The 19,066-nt window shown below is 38.4% G+C and overlaps 1 protein-coding gene across 1 annotated transcript in view; it reads right to left on the bottom strand.

The window, feature by feature from the left end:
- Window positions 1–2,941: 2,941 nt before the first annotated feature.
- Window positions 2,942–19,066, bottom strand: part of LOC131692824 (calcium uniporter protein, mitochondrial) — a 447,576-nt gene continuing 431,451 nt past the window's right edge. The window contains exon 7 of the mRNA XM_058980113.1: window positions 2,942–19,012. Within this exon, the coding sequence (XP_058836096.1) occupies window positions 18,677–19,012 (336 nt within the window). The 3' untranslated portion in view covers window positions 2,942–18,676. The remainder of the gene's footprint in view (window positions 19,013–19,066) is intronic.

Below are 19,066 nucleotides of genomic sequence, written 5' to 3'. Positions count from 1 at the left end.
ATTACAGCATTTTTTATTGTTACATTACAACGAAAACAATGTTATTCTGGAAAATTTGCAAAGGAAATATAATCACATTTGTTGTTTCTACATCCAATTTCATTGTAAACCCGATTTTTACATGGAAAAAAGGGGGTCGTTAAGGGACGTAACAATAGGGTTGTCCCCTCTGGAGAGTCTGTGACCCGGAGATTTTCACTGAACTGGGGGGAACCGGAGGGTGGTGGATTTTGAGTGGAACTAGACGGAAATTGGCATCAAAACGATTGCTCGGCAGTTTAGAGCACTTTAATCGCTTTTTATTATTACGTTACAGTAAAGCTGTAAATTTTTCACATTTGAGAACGGTTTTGTCGGTTTAATCTGGTGTAGTATTTCACTTCCCCTACTAAATACCAAGAATATAAATGCTCCAGCTACTCTCGCTGTGGAGGATAAGTCGAACGAGCATTGCTCTCCTCCATAACTAACAGGAAAAGGAGAGCAAAGAAGACTGCGGCATTACATGGGAAGCACTATGTGGTGTCGGCTATTCATCACCAGAGGTCGGGGGCACAAAGAGGCAAAACTCACCCCCTAGCCAACAGTTAAGGGTCGCTGCAGGAGTAGCAACAGCAAGGGAAAAACTCGTTTGATATTGACCTAGTAAGTTGGATTAGAACAAATCTGCCATACCTTGGTGCAACTGGTGACAGTAACAGTAACACTGAAGTGATTTGATAAAATTGCAGCAAAATGACTTTTTTACATCATTTTGATTGACTTAGTGGGATGCTACATTTAAATTGTAGCATATAGCGAAATATTACTTTACTTAGTTTGTAGTAAATTTGATGTTTTTCATATTCATTGGTTTGTGAAAGAAATCAGCAATATTTGATGAACTCATCTTTGCCACCTTGAAACGAGGTAAGTCGGGTAAAATAAATCTGAACCAGAGTAATAGTTAACTTAGACTTTTTAAATATTTTGTAAAGAATCAATTAATTCCAAAAAAATGAAAATATTCTTCTTCCACCAAACCCGGATAAATTGATGTAAAACCCGGAGGTCCGGAGATCGCTCCCGAAAACCGGAGTCTCCGGGTCAAACCCGGAGTGGTGGCAACCCTACGTAACAATAAAAAAATTGATCTTTTCCCATACATTCTGAAATTAAAAACATCGATTTGAATTGTTTTTCCGTTGTAGATTTTGGAGGCATGAAGGACTGCATCATAAGTACATTGATGTTACAAGAAAAGTTGTTGTTAACAAATAAAACTGTTGTAAATTCAACGTTTCTACGATCAATTTCGATATTAATTTCTGTTCGGGCAGCGAAAAAAACATAAGTAACGATATATTAAATTTTACTGTCTTTAAGAAAAAAAAAATGCACGAAAAAAACATCATAAGCAATACTAGAAAAACTCTAGAAAGAGAACTGCGGAGACTCCATTTTGAATCGATTGGATTCGCGTTTAGCTGTCAAAAAAGGGATCCAATCGAACATTCCCTATCCTTATAACATTGGGCGTGTTGCCATACAATGCCGGGTCATACGTTGCCAAAAATGCTGTTTTTCTCTCCGCAGTTCTCTTACTAGAGTTTTTCTAAGCAATACCACCCGCCCTCCCCGCCTTTTCTATCGCAAAAGTCATCAAACTGTACTGTAGAAATGTGTAAGTTTGTTGTTCCTGTATTGTAGTATAACATTCCTGTATGCATAACATTAGACTAACGGTAATGCGTACGTACCTGAACCATAGAAAAGTCTATAAAGGGGGGAGCCCACATGCAAAACTTATGGTACCGTGAAATGGGGAAACATTGATCACTTTTTCAAAAGTTTTTCGGATAACTATCTTCAATTCAAGTAGATATATTGAAAATATTTAAATTGTTGGGCATTTTATTTCGTTTTACTATAAAAATAAAATTACTTTGTTGTAAATTTTCATTTGTTGTTTTCGGGGTAACATTGATTAGCAAAATATGATTATCGAAATGAGAGATAACGCTCGAAATGTTGTGTAAATTGCATATCCGTAGGCATTTTCATGGCCAGATATTGTGTCGTATCGTCAGAAAACAAAATTGACTAGAAGAATACAGCCAACTTTTATCGAATTGTTTCAGGAAAATAATCGAAATTAAATAGTTACCAACATAAATCTCGGACTTTTAAAATGAATTTTTGGACAAAAATAATTACGATTTCTAAAAAAGTGATCAGTACAGTTGAAATTAATTGATTTCATTAATGTACAAGCAATTGTTTGAACACATTGAATCTAGGGGCAGATCACTCTAGAAATGTATAACAAATTTGCATCAAATTAGAAAAAATGCATTCAATTTCCATTTTTGTATCAACTTTGCACTCACTCGCAGAAAATTTTGTTTAACAAACGTCCTACGCTGATTAACTTTGTTCGACGTTTTGTTGAATGTAGGGCTAATTTTTTGTAGGGTTTTGACGTCTTACACGCAACGCAAAATACATTGCACGCAACGCAAAATACATTACGAATTTCTATTTTGATGGAAAGAAATGCATTTAATTTAGCTGATTTTTAAAAATGCATCACAAGTGATCTGCCCCTAGCATTGAATCGATGCTTGAAAGTTGCATCATTTTCAAATTGAATTTGTTATAAAAGGTACATTAAGTGACAAAATAATCATTGCCGATGGATGCTGAAGGTGTTTAGAATATGGTTTGCTTTTTATTTCGATTATTTTATCATAGGGAATCATCGTACGTTTCTGAAAAAAGCCTCATTTGATCAAACTAGCCCTGGTGATCAAAGATACCCCGTTTTACGATATCTTCCGTAGTGCCAGTTCTAGGTTGCTAGGCTCTCCGTTAGTCTTAGTATAAAGAGTCTGAAGGTGCCATCTGAAATCCGTCAACATACTCAAAGGAATACATTAATTTCAATAATTTGCTCACATAATAAATTTTAATTAAATTTGGTTTATATTTCAATATTTTATCGTTCACCTGGTTTGCTTGTCTTACAACACAATAGTTTTTTTTTCGCTTTAAATAGTAGATGTAAAGGTTTTGTTTTCCTCTCATTCAAAACAGTCCTAGCGGCATAATACTAAAATTACATAAGTCGCACTTACTGTACTGTGTAAACTAGAGCTTAAACTTAGAAACGTTTTATTCTGTTTACCAAATTTGCACCACGAATTTCAACAAATTGTCAGCCAATTTTCAACTTAAACATAACCTTGACTGCAGAAATCCTATCGCTGAACAATGTAACATTCAAGGGATTTACCTATAAATTTGCAACCCGAAAATATATTCACATACAACATATGTCTAAACTCGGAGATGATTCGATCACTCCGGGGTGGAACAATTCCGGTTACAGCACATTCTTTCAATGCCACAATTTGTATGCGGCATCTCGTTCGCTTTATAGAGACTATAGATAGGAAATATCGTCTGGTTTATAGTTTGCTAAGAAGTTTTAACTATATAGGCTAATCTTCGTTTCCGTGGTTTCATCTTTTGACGGACAGTGTTTCACTGTTGGGTTCAATACTATAGTTTTTTCTGTACTAAGCTTGCATTAAAACTTACTTTCGGAACATTTAGTCAACAGGTTTGCTGCACTTTCCTATTTTTTATCATTATTTTGTGCCATCGTTTGGTTTGGTTCATTAGTTTTTAGTTATAGATTATTTAGAGACTCGGAACGAAATAATTCACGTTGGTTGTTAGGAAAGTTTTTTTTTAAACGAGAGGTTTTTCATTTCATTTAGTGTTCTGATGTGTGTTTTTCCTACGCATTTTCGTTTGGTTTCGTTTTTATTTTCATGTACTTGGCACTTGTCAGTGGTTACAAAAAACAATTCAACGCAACCGAATGGGTTTTGCGTTAGAAGTTGAACTTGAGCTTAAGCCTAGGGGTGTTCAAGCCTGCACTTTTTGAATCAATAAAGCCGACGCAGTATGAGGCATAACAATTCAGTTGGATAAAGGATTAAGGTTTCTTTTCATTTCACTCTCGTTAGGATAGCTTATAATTATGTCTAAGGAATGTCAAAAAAGCACATGTTGGTTAGTGATTTCACATGAGCGGGGTTTCACCCTGCTCATTTTTCAGTGCGTATAAATTTAGTTTTATATCTTCTCATCCAGCCATCGAAGTTTGAATTAGATGAATGCTTGCTAGTTGTTTTTAGGTTTAACAGATGTATCGGATTTTGATAAGAGTACAAATGCTTATGCTGAAGCTCGAATAGTATTGAAAGGACAAAAGGGAACAACAAGGGTTTCGATATTGTTAATAGTTTTATTTTTATAAATTAAAACTGACTGGAGGAATAACGATTGCTCATGCCTGTAATGAGTGTTTGTTTTTTTCTAGAATAGATGGTTAAAAGTATAGCATTTTGCTGATCATTGCATGCCAATAGGGTAATAATATAATTTAATATGGTTATGAGTAGTTTGTTTTTCGTTAGTGCTAGTGTTTTTTTCCATTATAAGTAGTTATCTCAACTCTTAGTTGCTTCAAATATCATTCGTTAACTGGTTTTCATCAGCGCTTCTCCGTGGCAATTTGTTTATTATCTTATTTACTGACCTAGTTACTAATAGATTCTAGAAGTTTCGTTAAATTTGTACAGATTCATTTTACAAAGGGGTCATTCAAATTTAGGACAATATTACAAAGAAAAAACGGCAGTGTAATGGATTAGGGAGTATTTAACCGCACAAACAAATCTGAAAAGTAGATTTTAACAAATACCACATATTGATATCTGATTTTAATATCGTTCTGATGATGTTTCTCGGGTACGGACTAAGATGGTATCTTGCTCAGATTCTAGTTAATTCGATGAAGCTGGCATCACTGCACATTTTGTTTGCGTTTATTTCGATACACCCAAAACTAGGCCATAATACCACAGACTAACAGACATAACACTATGAGGGAATTCCCTCAAAAAACATCGATCCGATAATTTTCCCAGAACACTAGCTCCACTTTTTATTCACGGTCCCAAACACTCATTTGCTGGTGGGTTACCCCTCAAGTTTGGGAACAATTTTCCACAAGTGGTCTAGTGGTTCATATGTCAGTGGCACCATAATTGCAAATGTGGCCACAGTCCCAACTACACATATATTTAAAAAGACCTTTAAAGCGGGTGAAGCACTGTTTTCGAATGTTAGTCTGTGATAATACCTTCACGGCATGAGAAAAAATAATCTAATAGCATTATACAAGTAAAAAAATACTAATCGACAATATCAACAAATTTAAATCTTCTTTGTGTCGCACTCATGTGGAATATGAAATCGTTCAAGTTTCATACTTGTACAATACATATTAACACATTGGATCTTCTAAAAGTGCGCAGCATGTCATTCCCAACCCAAGTAACCATAAGCATTAAGCCATTGCACTATAATGGCTATACATTTGCACTAATGTTGCATTGAAACTCCATTACAGCATTAACAATGCAATGAAGGTCTATATTAGCATCAATAATGCATAACTGCACAGCCGACATATAGCATTATCGCTTGCTCTAAATGCGTATATAAAGCTGATATAACGCGTACATGCTTCAAGGATCGTTAAAGCATGTAAGCTTTACAAGTGCATTTAGTGCCATTATAAAGCAAATAAAAAGCCGATATAATGCTATTGTAACGCCGTGGGTTTATTTGTTATGCAACTCTTCTTGAAGATTATGTTCGGCATATTTCATTTCAATCGAACATGTGCAATATAGTCTAGGGAGCAAACACAGCGCACTTACCGTGAAGGACGAGGCAAGCTACCTCAGTTTGAGACTGACTAAAGGTAATTTTCCTAAAACATTCATATTATGTGTGAATGAAAACCCATTAAGGATATTCATTACAATGCATTAGAAGAGAGACAATTACGGTTTTAAACAGAACAACTTATTTTAAAATTTTTCCTTTTTGCTCATCATACCGAAAGAAAACATAAGAAATGGTTTCAAAACCATGGCGGACAATGACAGCCAACTAAAACTTTTTAATAGCATTAGTATTGCCAATATAAGGCTTTCAATATTGACATTTGTGCGCTGGTGCTATATAATAGCATTAGTACTGCAGAAACGAGCTGTCAATCTCTGCACAGTAATAGCACTACCCAAGTAACCAATAAGCATTATAACGTAGCCTAATATTTGCTTTAGATCCACATATAAAGCTGTCTTAAAGAGCCGTGAAGCCCTAAATACTGATATAATGCTGATATTATGCCAGAAAAGGCGAAATATAGTGCTATTACTGTGCAGAGAATGACAGCTCGTTTCTGCAGTACTAATGCTATTATATAGCACCAGCGCACAAATGTCAACTTTGAAAGCCTTATATTGGCAATACTAATGCTATTAAAAAGTTTTAGTTGGCTGTCATTGTCCGCCATGGTTTTGAAACCATTTATTATGTTTTCTTTCGGTATGATGAGCAAAAAGGAAAAATTTTAAAATAAGTTGTTCTGTTTAAAACCGTAATTGTCTCTCTTCTAATGCATTGTAATGAATATCCTTAATGGGTTTTCATTCACACATAATATGAATGTTTTAGGAAAATTACCTTTAGTCAGTCTCAAACTGAGGTAGCTTGCCTCGTCCTTCACGGTAAGTGCGCTGTGTTTGCTCCCTAGACTATATTGCACATGTTCGATTGAAATGAAATATGCCGAATATAATCTTCAAGAAGAGTTGCATAACTAATAAACCCACAGCATAACAATAGCATTATATCGGCTTTTTATTTGCTTTATAATGGCACTAAATGCACTTGTAAAGCTTACATGCTTTAAAGATCCTTGAAGCATGTACGCGTTATATCAGCTTTATATACGCATATAGAGCAAGCGATAATGCTATATGTCGGCTGTGCAGTTATGCATTATTGATGCTAATATAATGCTTCATTGAATTGTTAATGCTGTAATGGAGTTTCAATGCAACATTAGTTCAAATATATAGCCAATATAGTGCAATGGCTTAATGCTTATGGTTACTTGGGTATATTTCGCCCTTTCTGGCATAATATCAGCATTATATCAGTATTTAGGGCTTCACGGCTCTTTAAGACAGCTTTATATGTGGATCTAAAGCAAATATTAGGCTACGTTATAATGCTTATTGGTTACTTGGGTTGTGTTGCGCATCATGCAAAACGGTGTGAAGAAACAATGGGTTCTCGTTTTTCACTTCGCGGCACATTTTGTATATGCAGATCAGCTTTAAAATGCAGTCGGACGAAAAATCGACTCGTAATAGTGCTGGAGTACTAGGGTTGGGTCCTCGTATCCGAACCGAGAATCTAGGCCTGATTCAGGTCCGGACTTGGTAAGTGGATCCGTGGTCTGTTCCAGATTCTGGGCCTAAATCATTCCAGAACCCCAGGCGAGGGTCCGGTACAAGCCATCGATTTTTTAAATTTAAACCTACCCAATGGTTAGAATAGCACAAATCAATCTCCAACATAAACGTACAGCAACTATGAATTTATCTCGACTCATGCAGGAAGATAAAGCTTCCATAGCATTGGTTCAATAATCGTATTTCCATAAGGGAAACTTCTATTTTGGAAAGTTACTTAACACTGCCTTCATTGCTTACAACAAGACAGGCATGACTAACCCACGTGAAATGCCTCGTGCTTGCATTCTTGCAAATAAGGCTATTGACGCGTGTCACGTATCGGAGCTCACAACTCACGATATCTGTGTTGTCACAGTTACACTGACTGTCGGAAACGTAGACAAAAAATATATATATTGTTCAGCATACCTACCGCATAACGAATCATCTCCTTCTGATGATTTTAAAAGCGTTGTATCATATTGTAGCAGAAATGGGCTTCCGCTCATTATCGGCAGTGATGCGAATGCTCATCACATCATTTGGGGCAGCTCAGACATCAATCTGAGAGGCTCTGAACTGATGGAGTACATAAGCAGTACAAATCTCCATATTCTGAATGTGGAAAACCGACCAACTTTTGCGAGGTCTTGGAGGGAGGAGGTGTTAGACATAACACTTTGCTCTGATAGAATTTTGCATGAACTGGGAAATTGGCAGGTTCCAAATGAAACTGAACCGTCTCTATCCGATCATAAATATATATTTTTCGATCATTTTGATGTCACCTTCAATGTGGTGACATATCGTAATCCTAAATCTACAAACTGGGACCTCTTTTTGGAAAACTTGTCGACTAAATTTCATGGATATTTTCCAACAATTAGTCAACTAGACGACTTAGATGACGTCGTGGATACGACAAACTCATTCATATTAGCATCCTACGAAGAAGCTTGTCCACTTCGTACTATTAAATCGACTAGGGGAACCCCTTGGTGGAGGACTGAGCTTGAAAGAATGAAGAAAGTTATGAGAAGAGCTTGGAACCGGCGTCAGCGTGATGACTCCAGGGCTTTCAGGTCAGCTCGTAGTGCATATAAGAAATGTCTTAGATCTGCGGAACGGGCTGGCTGGCAAAGCCTATGCACTAATGTCTCTAGTCTGAACGAGGCTAGCAGATTAAATAAAATTCTCTCCAAATCGAATGATTTTCAGGTGAACTCCTTAAAAACCAGAGATGGTGTTTATGTGACGGACGAAAAAGATGTTCTTATTTGTCTCTTCGACACACACTTTCCAGGTTGTATCGATTGGACAATGTTGAACAATGTTCACAGATCTTATTCTAATGATTCGGACTCGTGGGCGTTAGCACGCACATTGGTTTCCACTGAATCGGTCAATAGGGCAGTTGACAGCTTTGCTCCATACTAATCACCCGGAAAAGATGGGATACTTCCCGTGCTACTGTAAAAGGGATTTGATATTCTTAAACATGTCTTGAAAAAGATTTTGCTTTCCAGTCTTGCTACCGGGTATATCCCGAAAGCATGGCGAGAAATAATTGTTAGATTTATTCCCAAAGGGGGGCGCTCAAGCCACAGACATAACACTCAAAAACAAAGCTTCGCACACTTTAGCGGTCATTTTAAAAATATTTGTAGTTGGGACTGTGGCCACATTTGAAATTATGGCGCCACTGACATATGAACATGCATATGGGGGATAGACCAATAGTGAAAAATTGTTCCCAAACCTGAGGGATAACCCACCAGTAAATGAGTGTTTGGGACTGTGAATAAAAGGTGGAGCTAGTGTTCTGGGAAAATTGTCGGATCGATGTTTTTTGAGGGAATTCCCTCATAGTGTTATGTCTGTTAGTCTGTGCTCAAGCTATGAAGAAGCCAAGAGTTGTAGGCCTATCAGCTTAAGTTCTTTTTTTCTGAAAATTTTGGAACGGATAATCGATCATCACATCAGGAACCAGGGTTGTTAATACGATACATTTTTCACGATAATTTATCGGCGTTACTCGTTAACGATAATGTATCGTCATCGGAAACTCCGTTAACGATAAAGTATCGTTGCCTTCATCGTCATCGTCGATAATTGTATCGTCGGATTCATCGTCATCGTCGATAATTCATCGGTGGTTATCGCGATACATTTTGCGTTACTTTCCCGTTTATTGGAGTTGAAGTTGATGCGGTTAACTGTCAATTGTTGAGAAATAAATAGTTATTGAAGGACATGTTGTTGGCAGTTGAAAATCAATAGTTTTGGACATTTTCTATGCACAGTGGGATCCGACGATGCGTCAAAATGAAATTTTTTCAACTTTCCGGGAAAGTGTATTATATTGAAGGAAAAGTTTTTGGTAGTTGAAAATCAATAATTTTGGACATTTTCAACACGTAGAAGGGTCCAACAATGTGTCAAAATGGATTTTTTTCAACTTTTCGAGTAAGTTGGTGCACAGAAGAGTCCCAGGTGCACAGTGGTTCCAAGTGGCAAAAAGGTGATCAAAATTGTTTTGACCACGAAGAAAACAAATTTTAAGCTATTGTGTAATTAGTAATTTTTAGCACGCAAAAACATATATTGAAAAAACTACTAAACCACTATTATTAGGCCATTCACAAGTTACACATTTAAGTAGTGTGGTGATAAACAGATTTGATTATAATTTTAATTTAAACTAGAAGATTTTAGATTTTAAAAAGGACAATATACATATTTCCAATGTTTGATTTCCTTTTCTAGTTGGAAGACTTTTAGCCCCCTCCTCCGTTTCTTCTCTCCACTATGTAACAAGATGCTTCATGCTTCCTTCTTTTACCCTTAAATATGTAGTGTAATTTATAAACGGCATCATAATAGAGTTTTAATCGTTTTTTGAATACAGTGTAGACCAGTTTTTATCAGCCCCTTGGTGAATTTTAGGCTGATAACGATAACATTGACAAAATCGGCACATATTTTTTCTGGTTATGAAGAGACAAAGTCGAACATATTTTTTCTTTCTTTTTAATAAACCGCAGGGTTAAAATATTCTTCTTTAGTCCCTCGACAAAGCCTCACAACCCGTTCTGATCATTTAGTAAAAATTTCCCTTAAGGAGGTCTTACAGTGCAGTATTTTTATTTTTGTACATTTTACATCTCTAATATAAGAAAAATATGCTAAAGAAGGAGTTTACTCGAATTTGACTTGAACGTAGGCTAGAGCCCACCAAACGGTTTTGAAGGTGTTTGTTTTACAGTCTCGTATTGGGATAGCTTCGTATGCGGAAATTTGCGGCTTCCATACAAAAATATTGCTTTTTGGACACTAAAACGTTCGATAACTTCTATATTGGAAGAGATACAAATAAACTTACATTACAAAAATTCTGTATTTTCTTATGCAGAACAAAATCTTGGAACATTTTGAAATTCTACAAAATTACCAGGAAAGGTATTTTGAAAAAAAAAAAGCAATTTTCATGGGTATATTAAAGAAATCTCCACAAATGTATATTAAAATCGACAAATAGACTCATAGTCTCTTCAGCGAAGTTAATACTTAAAATATTCTCAACAACTTTGCCAAATAAAGTTTTTTTATTTTCATAAATGACCAAACAAAGACTTGCTTTTCAGCTTTAGAGGGATTAATCACCCAAATAATACTTTTTAAATGCAAAAAATATAACTAAACTTTGCTAAAGACACTATAGCTAAAAAATGTTTTTTCGTGGTGCAAAGAATTTCACCTTTTTGCCACTATGGAAACACTGTGCACATTGAAAATGCCTAAAACTATTGATTTTTACTTACCAATAGCTTCTTCATTATAGTAAACTTTCCCCAAAAGTTTAACAAAATCCATTCTGACACATCGTCGAACCCCCGTGTATTGAAAATGTCCAAAACTATTGATTGTCAACTGCCAATAACTTTCCCTTCAATATAAAACACTCCCGAAAAGTTGACCAAAAATACCATTTTGACACATCGTTGGACCCCCCCCCCCTTCGTGCATAGAAAATGTCCAAAACTATTGATTTTCAACTGCCAACAACATGTCCTTCAATAGTTATTTATTTCTAAACAATTGAAAGTTAACCGCATCAACTTCAACTCCAATAAACGGGAAAGTAGCGCAAAATGTATCGCGATAACCACCGATGAATTATCGACGATGACGATGAATCCGACGATACATTATCGTTAACGGAGTTTCCGATGACGTTGACGGGTGGTTAACGTTATCGACGATGACGATTAATTATCGATTAACAACCCTGCCAGAAACGTTAGTTTAGTTGAATATCCACGGCACAAAATGCAACATGCATATCAGGGTGGGAAATCCACGATAACTCTGCTTCACGATGTTGTTTACAACATTGAGAAAGCCTTCTCGCTCAAGCAATCTAGCTTGGGTGTATTCCTAGATATTGAGGGTGCTTTTTACAATGTGTCCTTCCAGTCTATTCTTGAAGCGACGCGCGGTCAAATACGTTGGAGTCATATTGGATTCCAAACTGAATTAGTCTGCTCACATTGAGTTCAGAGTCAAGAAAGCGTGCATGGCCTTCGGGCAGTGCAGACGAACTTTTGGAAAGACCTGGGGTCTCAAACCTAAATACATCTATTGGATTTACACGAGAATTGTACGTCCAATACTGTCATACGGATGCCTTGTGTGGTGGCAGAGGGGAGAGGTGGTGACAGTCCAGTCAAAGCTAAACCATCTGCCAAGATTGGCGCTCATGGCGTTGACTGGTGCTTTCACCACGACTCCGACTGCTGCTCTTGAGGCACTTCTAAATATCATACCATTACACATACACTTAAAACAAGAAGCACTATCATGTGCATACAGACTGCAGATTACTGGGCTTTGGAACAGTAATCATGTTGATCTTGCTACCAGTCATACACGATTGTGGTCACAAATGGTTATATGGGGTGAAGATATTCTTGCTCCCAGCGATATTACACTCACTTGTAGTTTTCCTTACAGGACATTCCATGTGAAGATTCCCTCACGAGAGGAGTGGTTGTCTGGCTTTATGGAAAGACAACAACAAACGCAAGTGGTCTGTTACACTGACGGTTATCTGATGGAGGGACGTGCTGGTGCTGGTGTCTACTGTCGTGAAATGAGATGGGAACAATCTCACTCACTAGGTAGATACTGTACTGTATTCCAAGCAGAAATCTTTGCGATTATGTGCGGGGTGCAATCGGCCCTTCAACTGAGTTTGTCCGGCAGAGTTATAAACTTCTGCTCCGATAGTCAGGCTGCAATCAAGGCCCTTAGCTCAGACAAATCCCGGTCCAAACTAGTGATCGCGTGCCGAATCCAAATCGAAGAACTAAGCATTGTCAACATTATTTACCTTGTTTGGGTGCCCAAACATTGCGGTATTACTGGAAATGAATGGGCTGACAAATTGGCCAGGGCAGGTTCAGCGATTGACTTCGTTGGTCTTGAGCCCGCGCTGCCAATTTCAACAAGTTGGATAAGGGAAAAAATACGGTCCTGGGCTTCGTCCGAGCACCGCAATTATTGGAGAAATCTACAAACGTGTCGCCAAACAAAGGCGTTTCTAGAACAACCATGCCCAGTGGTTTCGAAAAATCTCTTACATTTTTCGAAGCTCCACAACGGCATGCTGACCAGGGCTTTAACCGGCCACTGCAAACTCAATTATCACATGGCAACTATTCAGCGCGCTGAGTCTTTTTCATCCGATCTTTGTGAATCCGACTACGGAACCTCATATCATCTGATATGCAACTGTCCAGCGGTAGCGCAATTGCGATTTCGAGTCTTCAGCCGTCCTTATATAGACGAAACCATGTTTGGACGACTGAAACACAGAGACATACTAAAGTTTCTTATCCAATGTGGTAAAGAGCTTTAGGTTTATTCGCAGGCAAGTTGAACTACTTGTGAGTTAAACTTACCTGTTGTTTATTTTTGTTTTGTGCTGTTATTTTTCCCACCCTTCCAATTCTACTTCCCCACACCTCCTTGTCCTTTCCTTCCACTCAGGAAATGATGAAAACACGCGGCAAGGAACAAATCCCAGACTATGTACGGGGAACGTGCCATTTGAGCCAATATATTCTGATTCCTGATGGTTCTTCCAGCAGCTGATGCAACTCATGGTTCATTCGCCTGCGCCATGTTCCGTCTTCCATCTGCACGCCACCATAGATGGTACGCAACACCTTTCGTTCGAAAACTCCAAGGGCGCGTTGGTCCTTCACGAGCATAGTCCAGGTCTCGTGGCCGTAGAGGACCGCCGGTCTAATCAGCGTCTTGTAGATAATCAACTTCGTGCGGTGGGGAATTTTGTTCGACCGGAGCGTCCTCCGGAGTCCAAAGTAGACACGATTTCCCGCCAAGATCCGTCTTTGAATTTCTCTGCTGGTATCATTGTCGGCGGTTACCAGTGAGCCCACCTCGGTTTCGTCACCGTCAATCCGATCTCGGGATGGGAGGCTCACATTGTAGTCTCTAGAACCTCTTCCTCTCATGTAATTTGTCTTCGAAACGTTGATGACAAGTCCAATCCTGCTATCTTCAGCTTTCAATCTGATGTACGTTTCCGATATCGCCTCAAAGTCATTATGTCAATGTCGTCGGCGAAGCCAAGAAGCTGGACGGACTTCCTGAAGATCGTGCCACTCGTGTCTCCTTATTACACTTTCTAAGGCAACGTTGAACAGCAGGCACGATAGACCATCACCTTGCCGTAATCCTCTTCGAGATTCAAAGGGACTCCAGAGTGTCCCTGATACTCGAACAACGCACATCACCCGATCCATCGTCGCTTTGATTAATCGTGTTAGCTTATCCGGAAAACCGTACTCGTGCATTATCTGCCATAGCTGATCTCGATCGATTGTGTCATATGCCGATTTGAAATCGATGAACAAATGATGTGTGGGCACGTTGTATTCGCGGCACTTCTTCATAACCTGCCAAATCGCGAATATTTTGTCCGTGGTAGCGTGGGAACCCATGAATCCCGCTCGGTGGTGCCCCACGAACTCCCTTGCAAATGGTGACAATCGACGGCAAAGAATTTGGGAGGAGACCGTGTAGGCGGCGCTAAGTAGTGTGATCGCGCGGTAGTTGCAGCAATCCAACTTGTCACTCTTTGTATATTGGGCAAACGACACCCTCCATCCACTCCTCCGGAAGAATCTCCTCCTCACAAATTTTGGCGATTACCAGTGCAGCGCTCTAGCCAGTGTTTCACCACCGTATTTTAATAGCTCACTGGGTAGTTGATCTACACCGGCACCTTTGTTGTTTTTCAGCCGACCGATCTCCTCTTGACTTCTTGGAGATCAGGAGCCGGCAGCCTATCGTTTTCTGCGCGTGCTCCTAGCTCCGTTGCCATGCCGCCTTCGTCCTCTGCTGCTTCACCGTTCAGGTGCTCGTCATAGCGCTGCTTCCACCTCTCAATCACCTCACACTCGTTCGTTAGAAGATTGCCGTCTAAGTCCCTGCACATATCGGCTTGCGGTACGTGTAGCCTTTGCGCAAACTGTTCAGCTTCTCGTAGAACTTCCGTGTGTCGTTTACGCGGTGCAGTTGTTCCATCGCTTCGCGATCTCGTTGGGGGGAATCAACCTTTCCTATTGGAAAACGGTACAATGACCGTTTTTGCAGGGTTCACGTTGAGTCCCTCTCGAAACACATTTCAGTCAGATCATTGAGAAGATTGTCCACCACTAGTGACCAGAGCACACCTCCCTGGAGACAACCTCTATTGAATATAATAGTTGCTTTCGTATCTCCTGACGTGGCTGTGTTCTTTCGACTCTTGAGCATTGCAAGAATCCAATCCCCTATCGATTTTTCCACTCCCATTTCATTTAACCACCTTGACCCCTATCCTTTTGCTGGGTTAACTGACATGCTAACCCATGTGTCTAAAACCATTGTTAAGGTAGACCGACAGTGTCAAACAAGGACGTGTTTATAATTTCTTAGAAAATCAATTAAAAATCGGTCTGATGTTTTATGGGTTGGACAAAAACCACATTTAAAAAGTGGAGCTCTTTCGATGTATATTACAAAAGATGAATATTATACTGTTTTTAATGACCCAATTATGTACAAAATGGCAGTAAACGTCTGTTATCTGTGTTAGTTAATATCTTTCGGAGTGGTTCAACTGAAGACATAAATCTGCAAATTACGAAGGGATCCTTTCTAAATCACGCTACGGTACCAGGCGAGACGGGAAAGTGACCTACTAAAATAGTGCCTAAGGTTTACAGCAGTGCGCTAGTTCCAATGCTATAATTTATATCATCTTTTTACGTGCTAAAAAACTAGGAATTAAATAACAACGAATACAAAAAAAAACGAACAACAAGATCATTAAAAAACGAATTTATTGACGAAACTATGAACATAATATTGAAATTATACGGTAACGAAAGCTATAAATACATATACGTATTAGTAGTTTTTCTAACTATACTTAATTATAAAACATATAAATGAAAACAGATCACTTCACACAAACGATACTATTGCAAACTAACAGACTATGTTAACTTGCTTTCTTTAGATTTTGAAGGGATGGGTTTTATTAAAGCGGTGAACTTTAAAGTTAAAATAGTCAGTGGTTAAAGAAATGAGCAGAGTATTGTCTCCACTATACATTCTGATTGTTCGTCTACTCCGGGGAGATTAGGTCGGTTCGATACCTCCAAGCATACCAACTAAGAAAATCTTAGAACCGATCAACACGCCTGTTAAATGGTTAAGCGTAATAGTCCAAAGAGAAAGTAAACAAATAGAGGTCTCATTCGCAGATAGAACGTCTTAAATAATTTTGCTAGAAATATCTTTTATTTTGGCAACCTTTTACTTTTGTTCAAACGTCAAATGACTTGTATATAGGAAGCTACCAACAGTTCAAGTACAGATAAGACATTTACGTTAAAACTTTTTTTTCAAAACCACACTTCGACACTCCTAGCACCAAACCCAAAAAAGTTACGCGCAGTCCTAAGCCATAAAATTAGTCTGAACACTAACTTTAAGTTACCACATCTCCACTATTTTCTAAACAGAGTTTAAAAACTGTAACACCCACAGAAAGTTTGTAAATGTGTTTAAATGCCACAAGTTTGAAAATCGGTTAATATTACTATATAACAATTTAATTTTCCAGTAAGATGTTTTTTTACCCACAAGGCTCTCGTTCGATTAATAAATTACAAATTACATAGGGTCCTGTATGTATGCAATGCGTTGGGTTGAATTGCATATTTCGAGCAGTGCTCATATAACAGGAAAATTTATTTGTAATTCAGTAATACTAACCGATTTTTTAGCTTTGTGGCATCTAAACATATCAACAAACTCGGGGTTATCCATGGTTGTTAAAACGTTCAGTCTGATGGAGAATAGTGGAGATATAGCAATTTACAGTTCCGAAAAACTAAGACTTGAGGGTACGCGTAATCTTGAGCTTGATGCTAGGAGTGTTAAGGCGACTTCAGTGTATGGTCGCAAGGTTTGCCATCAAAACGGGGCAGGATACTCCAGTAAAATAAAAATAAAAATGGAAAAGGGAATCGAACGAAGAGAAACCACAGATTGTTGAGAAACGTCCTAGAGTCCCATACCAGGTTACGAATAGCATAGCAGTAGAACGAGATTCATAATTCGTTTTAGTTAACGAAATTAAACTAAGATAATATAAAGACATTGTAATCGTAGATGGTCATTGTCTAAGTAACTAATGCCCTGGAGAACGTAGTCATTATAGACGGCCTGAGTTGGGGATTCGGTCCAGGTTTCTGCGCTGATTCTATGGTCAAACATTAATGTTATCAAATATGTGTAATGAGAATCCGAAATAGCCTCGTATCCAGCCTTAATTACTGGCTACATCAGTCGCAGTTCTAGCGCTGTAGGAAAAAAAATGCTAAATTTCGAGCGCATTTTATTATTGAGAATATCATTTTTTTTTTTTGAAAAATATCGTATGGGATTCTAGTGTAAACCCTCGAGTTAAAACCGTATAGTATCATGGCCGAACCAGTACATCACACGCTAACAGAAATGACAGATCAACCGATTGATTTTGGAGAGTAACTGTTGGCTTGTTCAAAATACATTTTCTGAAAAAAAAAACAGGAGCAATTCATTTTTGTGTTTTCAATATAACTAGAAACCAGCTTCTCGGTAGATCACCCTTTCTTCCACTCAGCCCTGAATTTATTCGCCAATAGTCTATAAAATTCGGGCAAGCAATAAAATTTGTGAAAAAACAGCCACCCTAGCATAACCCGTAAAAGAATAAGCTCAGCTTGCTACAGTTCCGCTTGATGCTATCACGAAAGCTTTCGATCCACAGTTTAGACTCAAACCATCGATATAAACAGTAGAAAAGCTTCACGGCCACACAGCAAACGCTTTATTCGAGAGCAAACGCTTAGCAATTTGAGCGCGCCCGTTCATAGTATGTATTGTGGTTTGCGGTTTACCACGTTTTCGAAATTAAAACTGTATTACTAGGTATTTAAACACAATCAGAGGTGTGGAAGCACTTTCAAATCAACGACCCACAGATATCGGTACACTACAAACGAACAAATTGCAATTTTTTCAACATGTTTAAAACCTAACCTACCTCAACAAATTCGAGAAACAAAACGAGAAACACTTAGAAAACACATCCCTTTTGCTTTCGATTCAAGCAGGCAATTATGATAAACAAGCTAACTAAACTAGTTAATGATTATCATTTCTAAAAATTTCTTTCTGAAAATGCGCTTCGTTACGTACTCTTGTTAGTATCCTACATAGAAAAAAAAAACAATAGTTTTGGTTTTCACTTTATCCTATCAGCAAGTGGGTTGTGCTTATTCGTTACAATGTCTTGTGCTGTTGCTTTTAATGCTTCTGTTTTCATAAAGACTTATTGAAGTTACACCCTCTTAATGGTTAGAATGATGATTGTGATGTTAATCTGTGTGTTTTGTCTGCGCATTTATCTATCCTGCTTTAATGTAACAACGATTCATCACTTTTCCGTTGTGTTTAGTGCTTCTGTTTCGTCGTTTATGGACTATCAACTATTATCTTTTGCTTTAAGGAAGAGATTGGATAGAAAAGGTTTAAAATTTAACAATTCAACGGGAACGTATAGAAAACTTTTGAGAAACGGGGGAAAAACCGAAACACTAACACACAAACGAATGGTAGGCAATCTCAACGACGATGGGCGATCGGACGAGCGAAGGCCGGCCACGGTTCAGGAACTCTTATTTCTTACTCCGGAAAGGATTCCCGGTGCTCTCGAGCAGGGAGCTTATCTTTGCCACCGCCTGTTTGTTGACGGTTCCTTTGGCTTTCTCCAGGGCCTCCGTCAGCATCTTCTTGGACGTAGCAATTTCGGTGGCACTGTAGGTCAACGATTTCGGTGGCGGCGCCGGTAGATGCATGTACAATGGATCCCGCAGTCGGCGCAGATCGTGTTCGATTTCGGCAATCTTTCGCTTGGTGTCGTTGTACTCGGCTATGTTGACACCGGCCTTCTTAGCCGCCTTGTGTAGCGTGATCAGATGTTGGCGGTCTTTTACGTCCGGCAGGATGTATTCCTAATGGTATAACAATATTAGAAAATAATTAAGCATTGAGATCCTGATACGTAC

Source organism: Topomyia yanbarensis, chromosome 3, assembly GCF_030247195.1.
Source record: "Topomyia yanbarensis strain Yona2022 chromosome 3, ASM3024719v1, whole genome shotgun sequence".
NCBI classification, from domain to species: Eukaryota; Metazoa; Arthropoda; class Insecta; order Diptera; family Culicidae; genus Topomyia; species Topomyia yanbarensis.
Note: the sequence above shows the minus strand (reverse complement) of the source record. Positions and strands in the feature narration are given on the sequence as shown.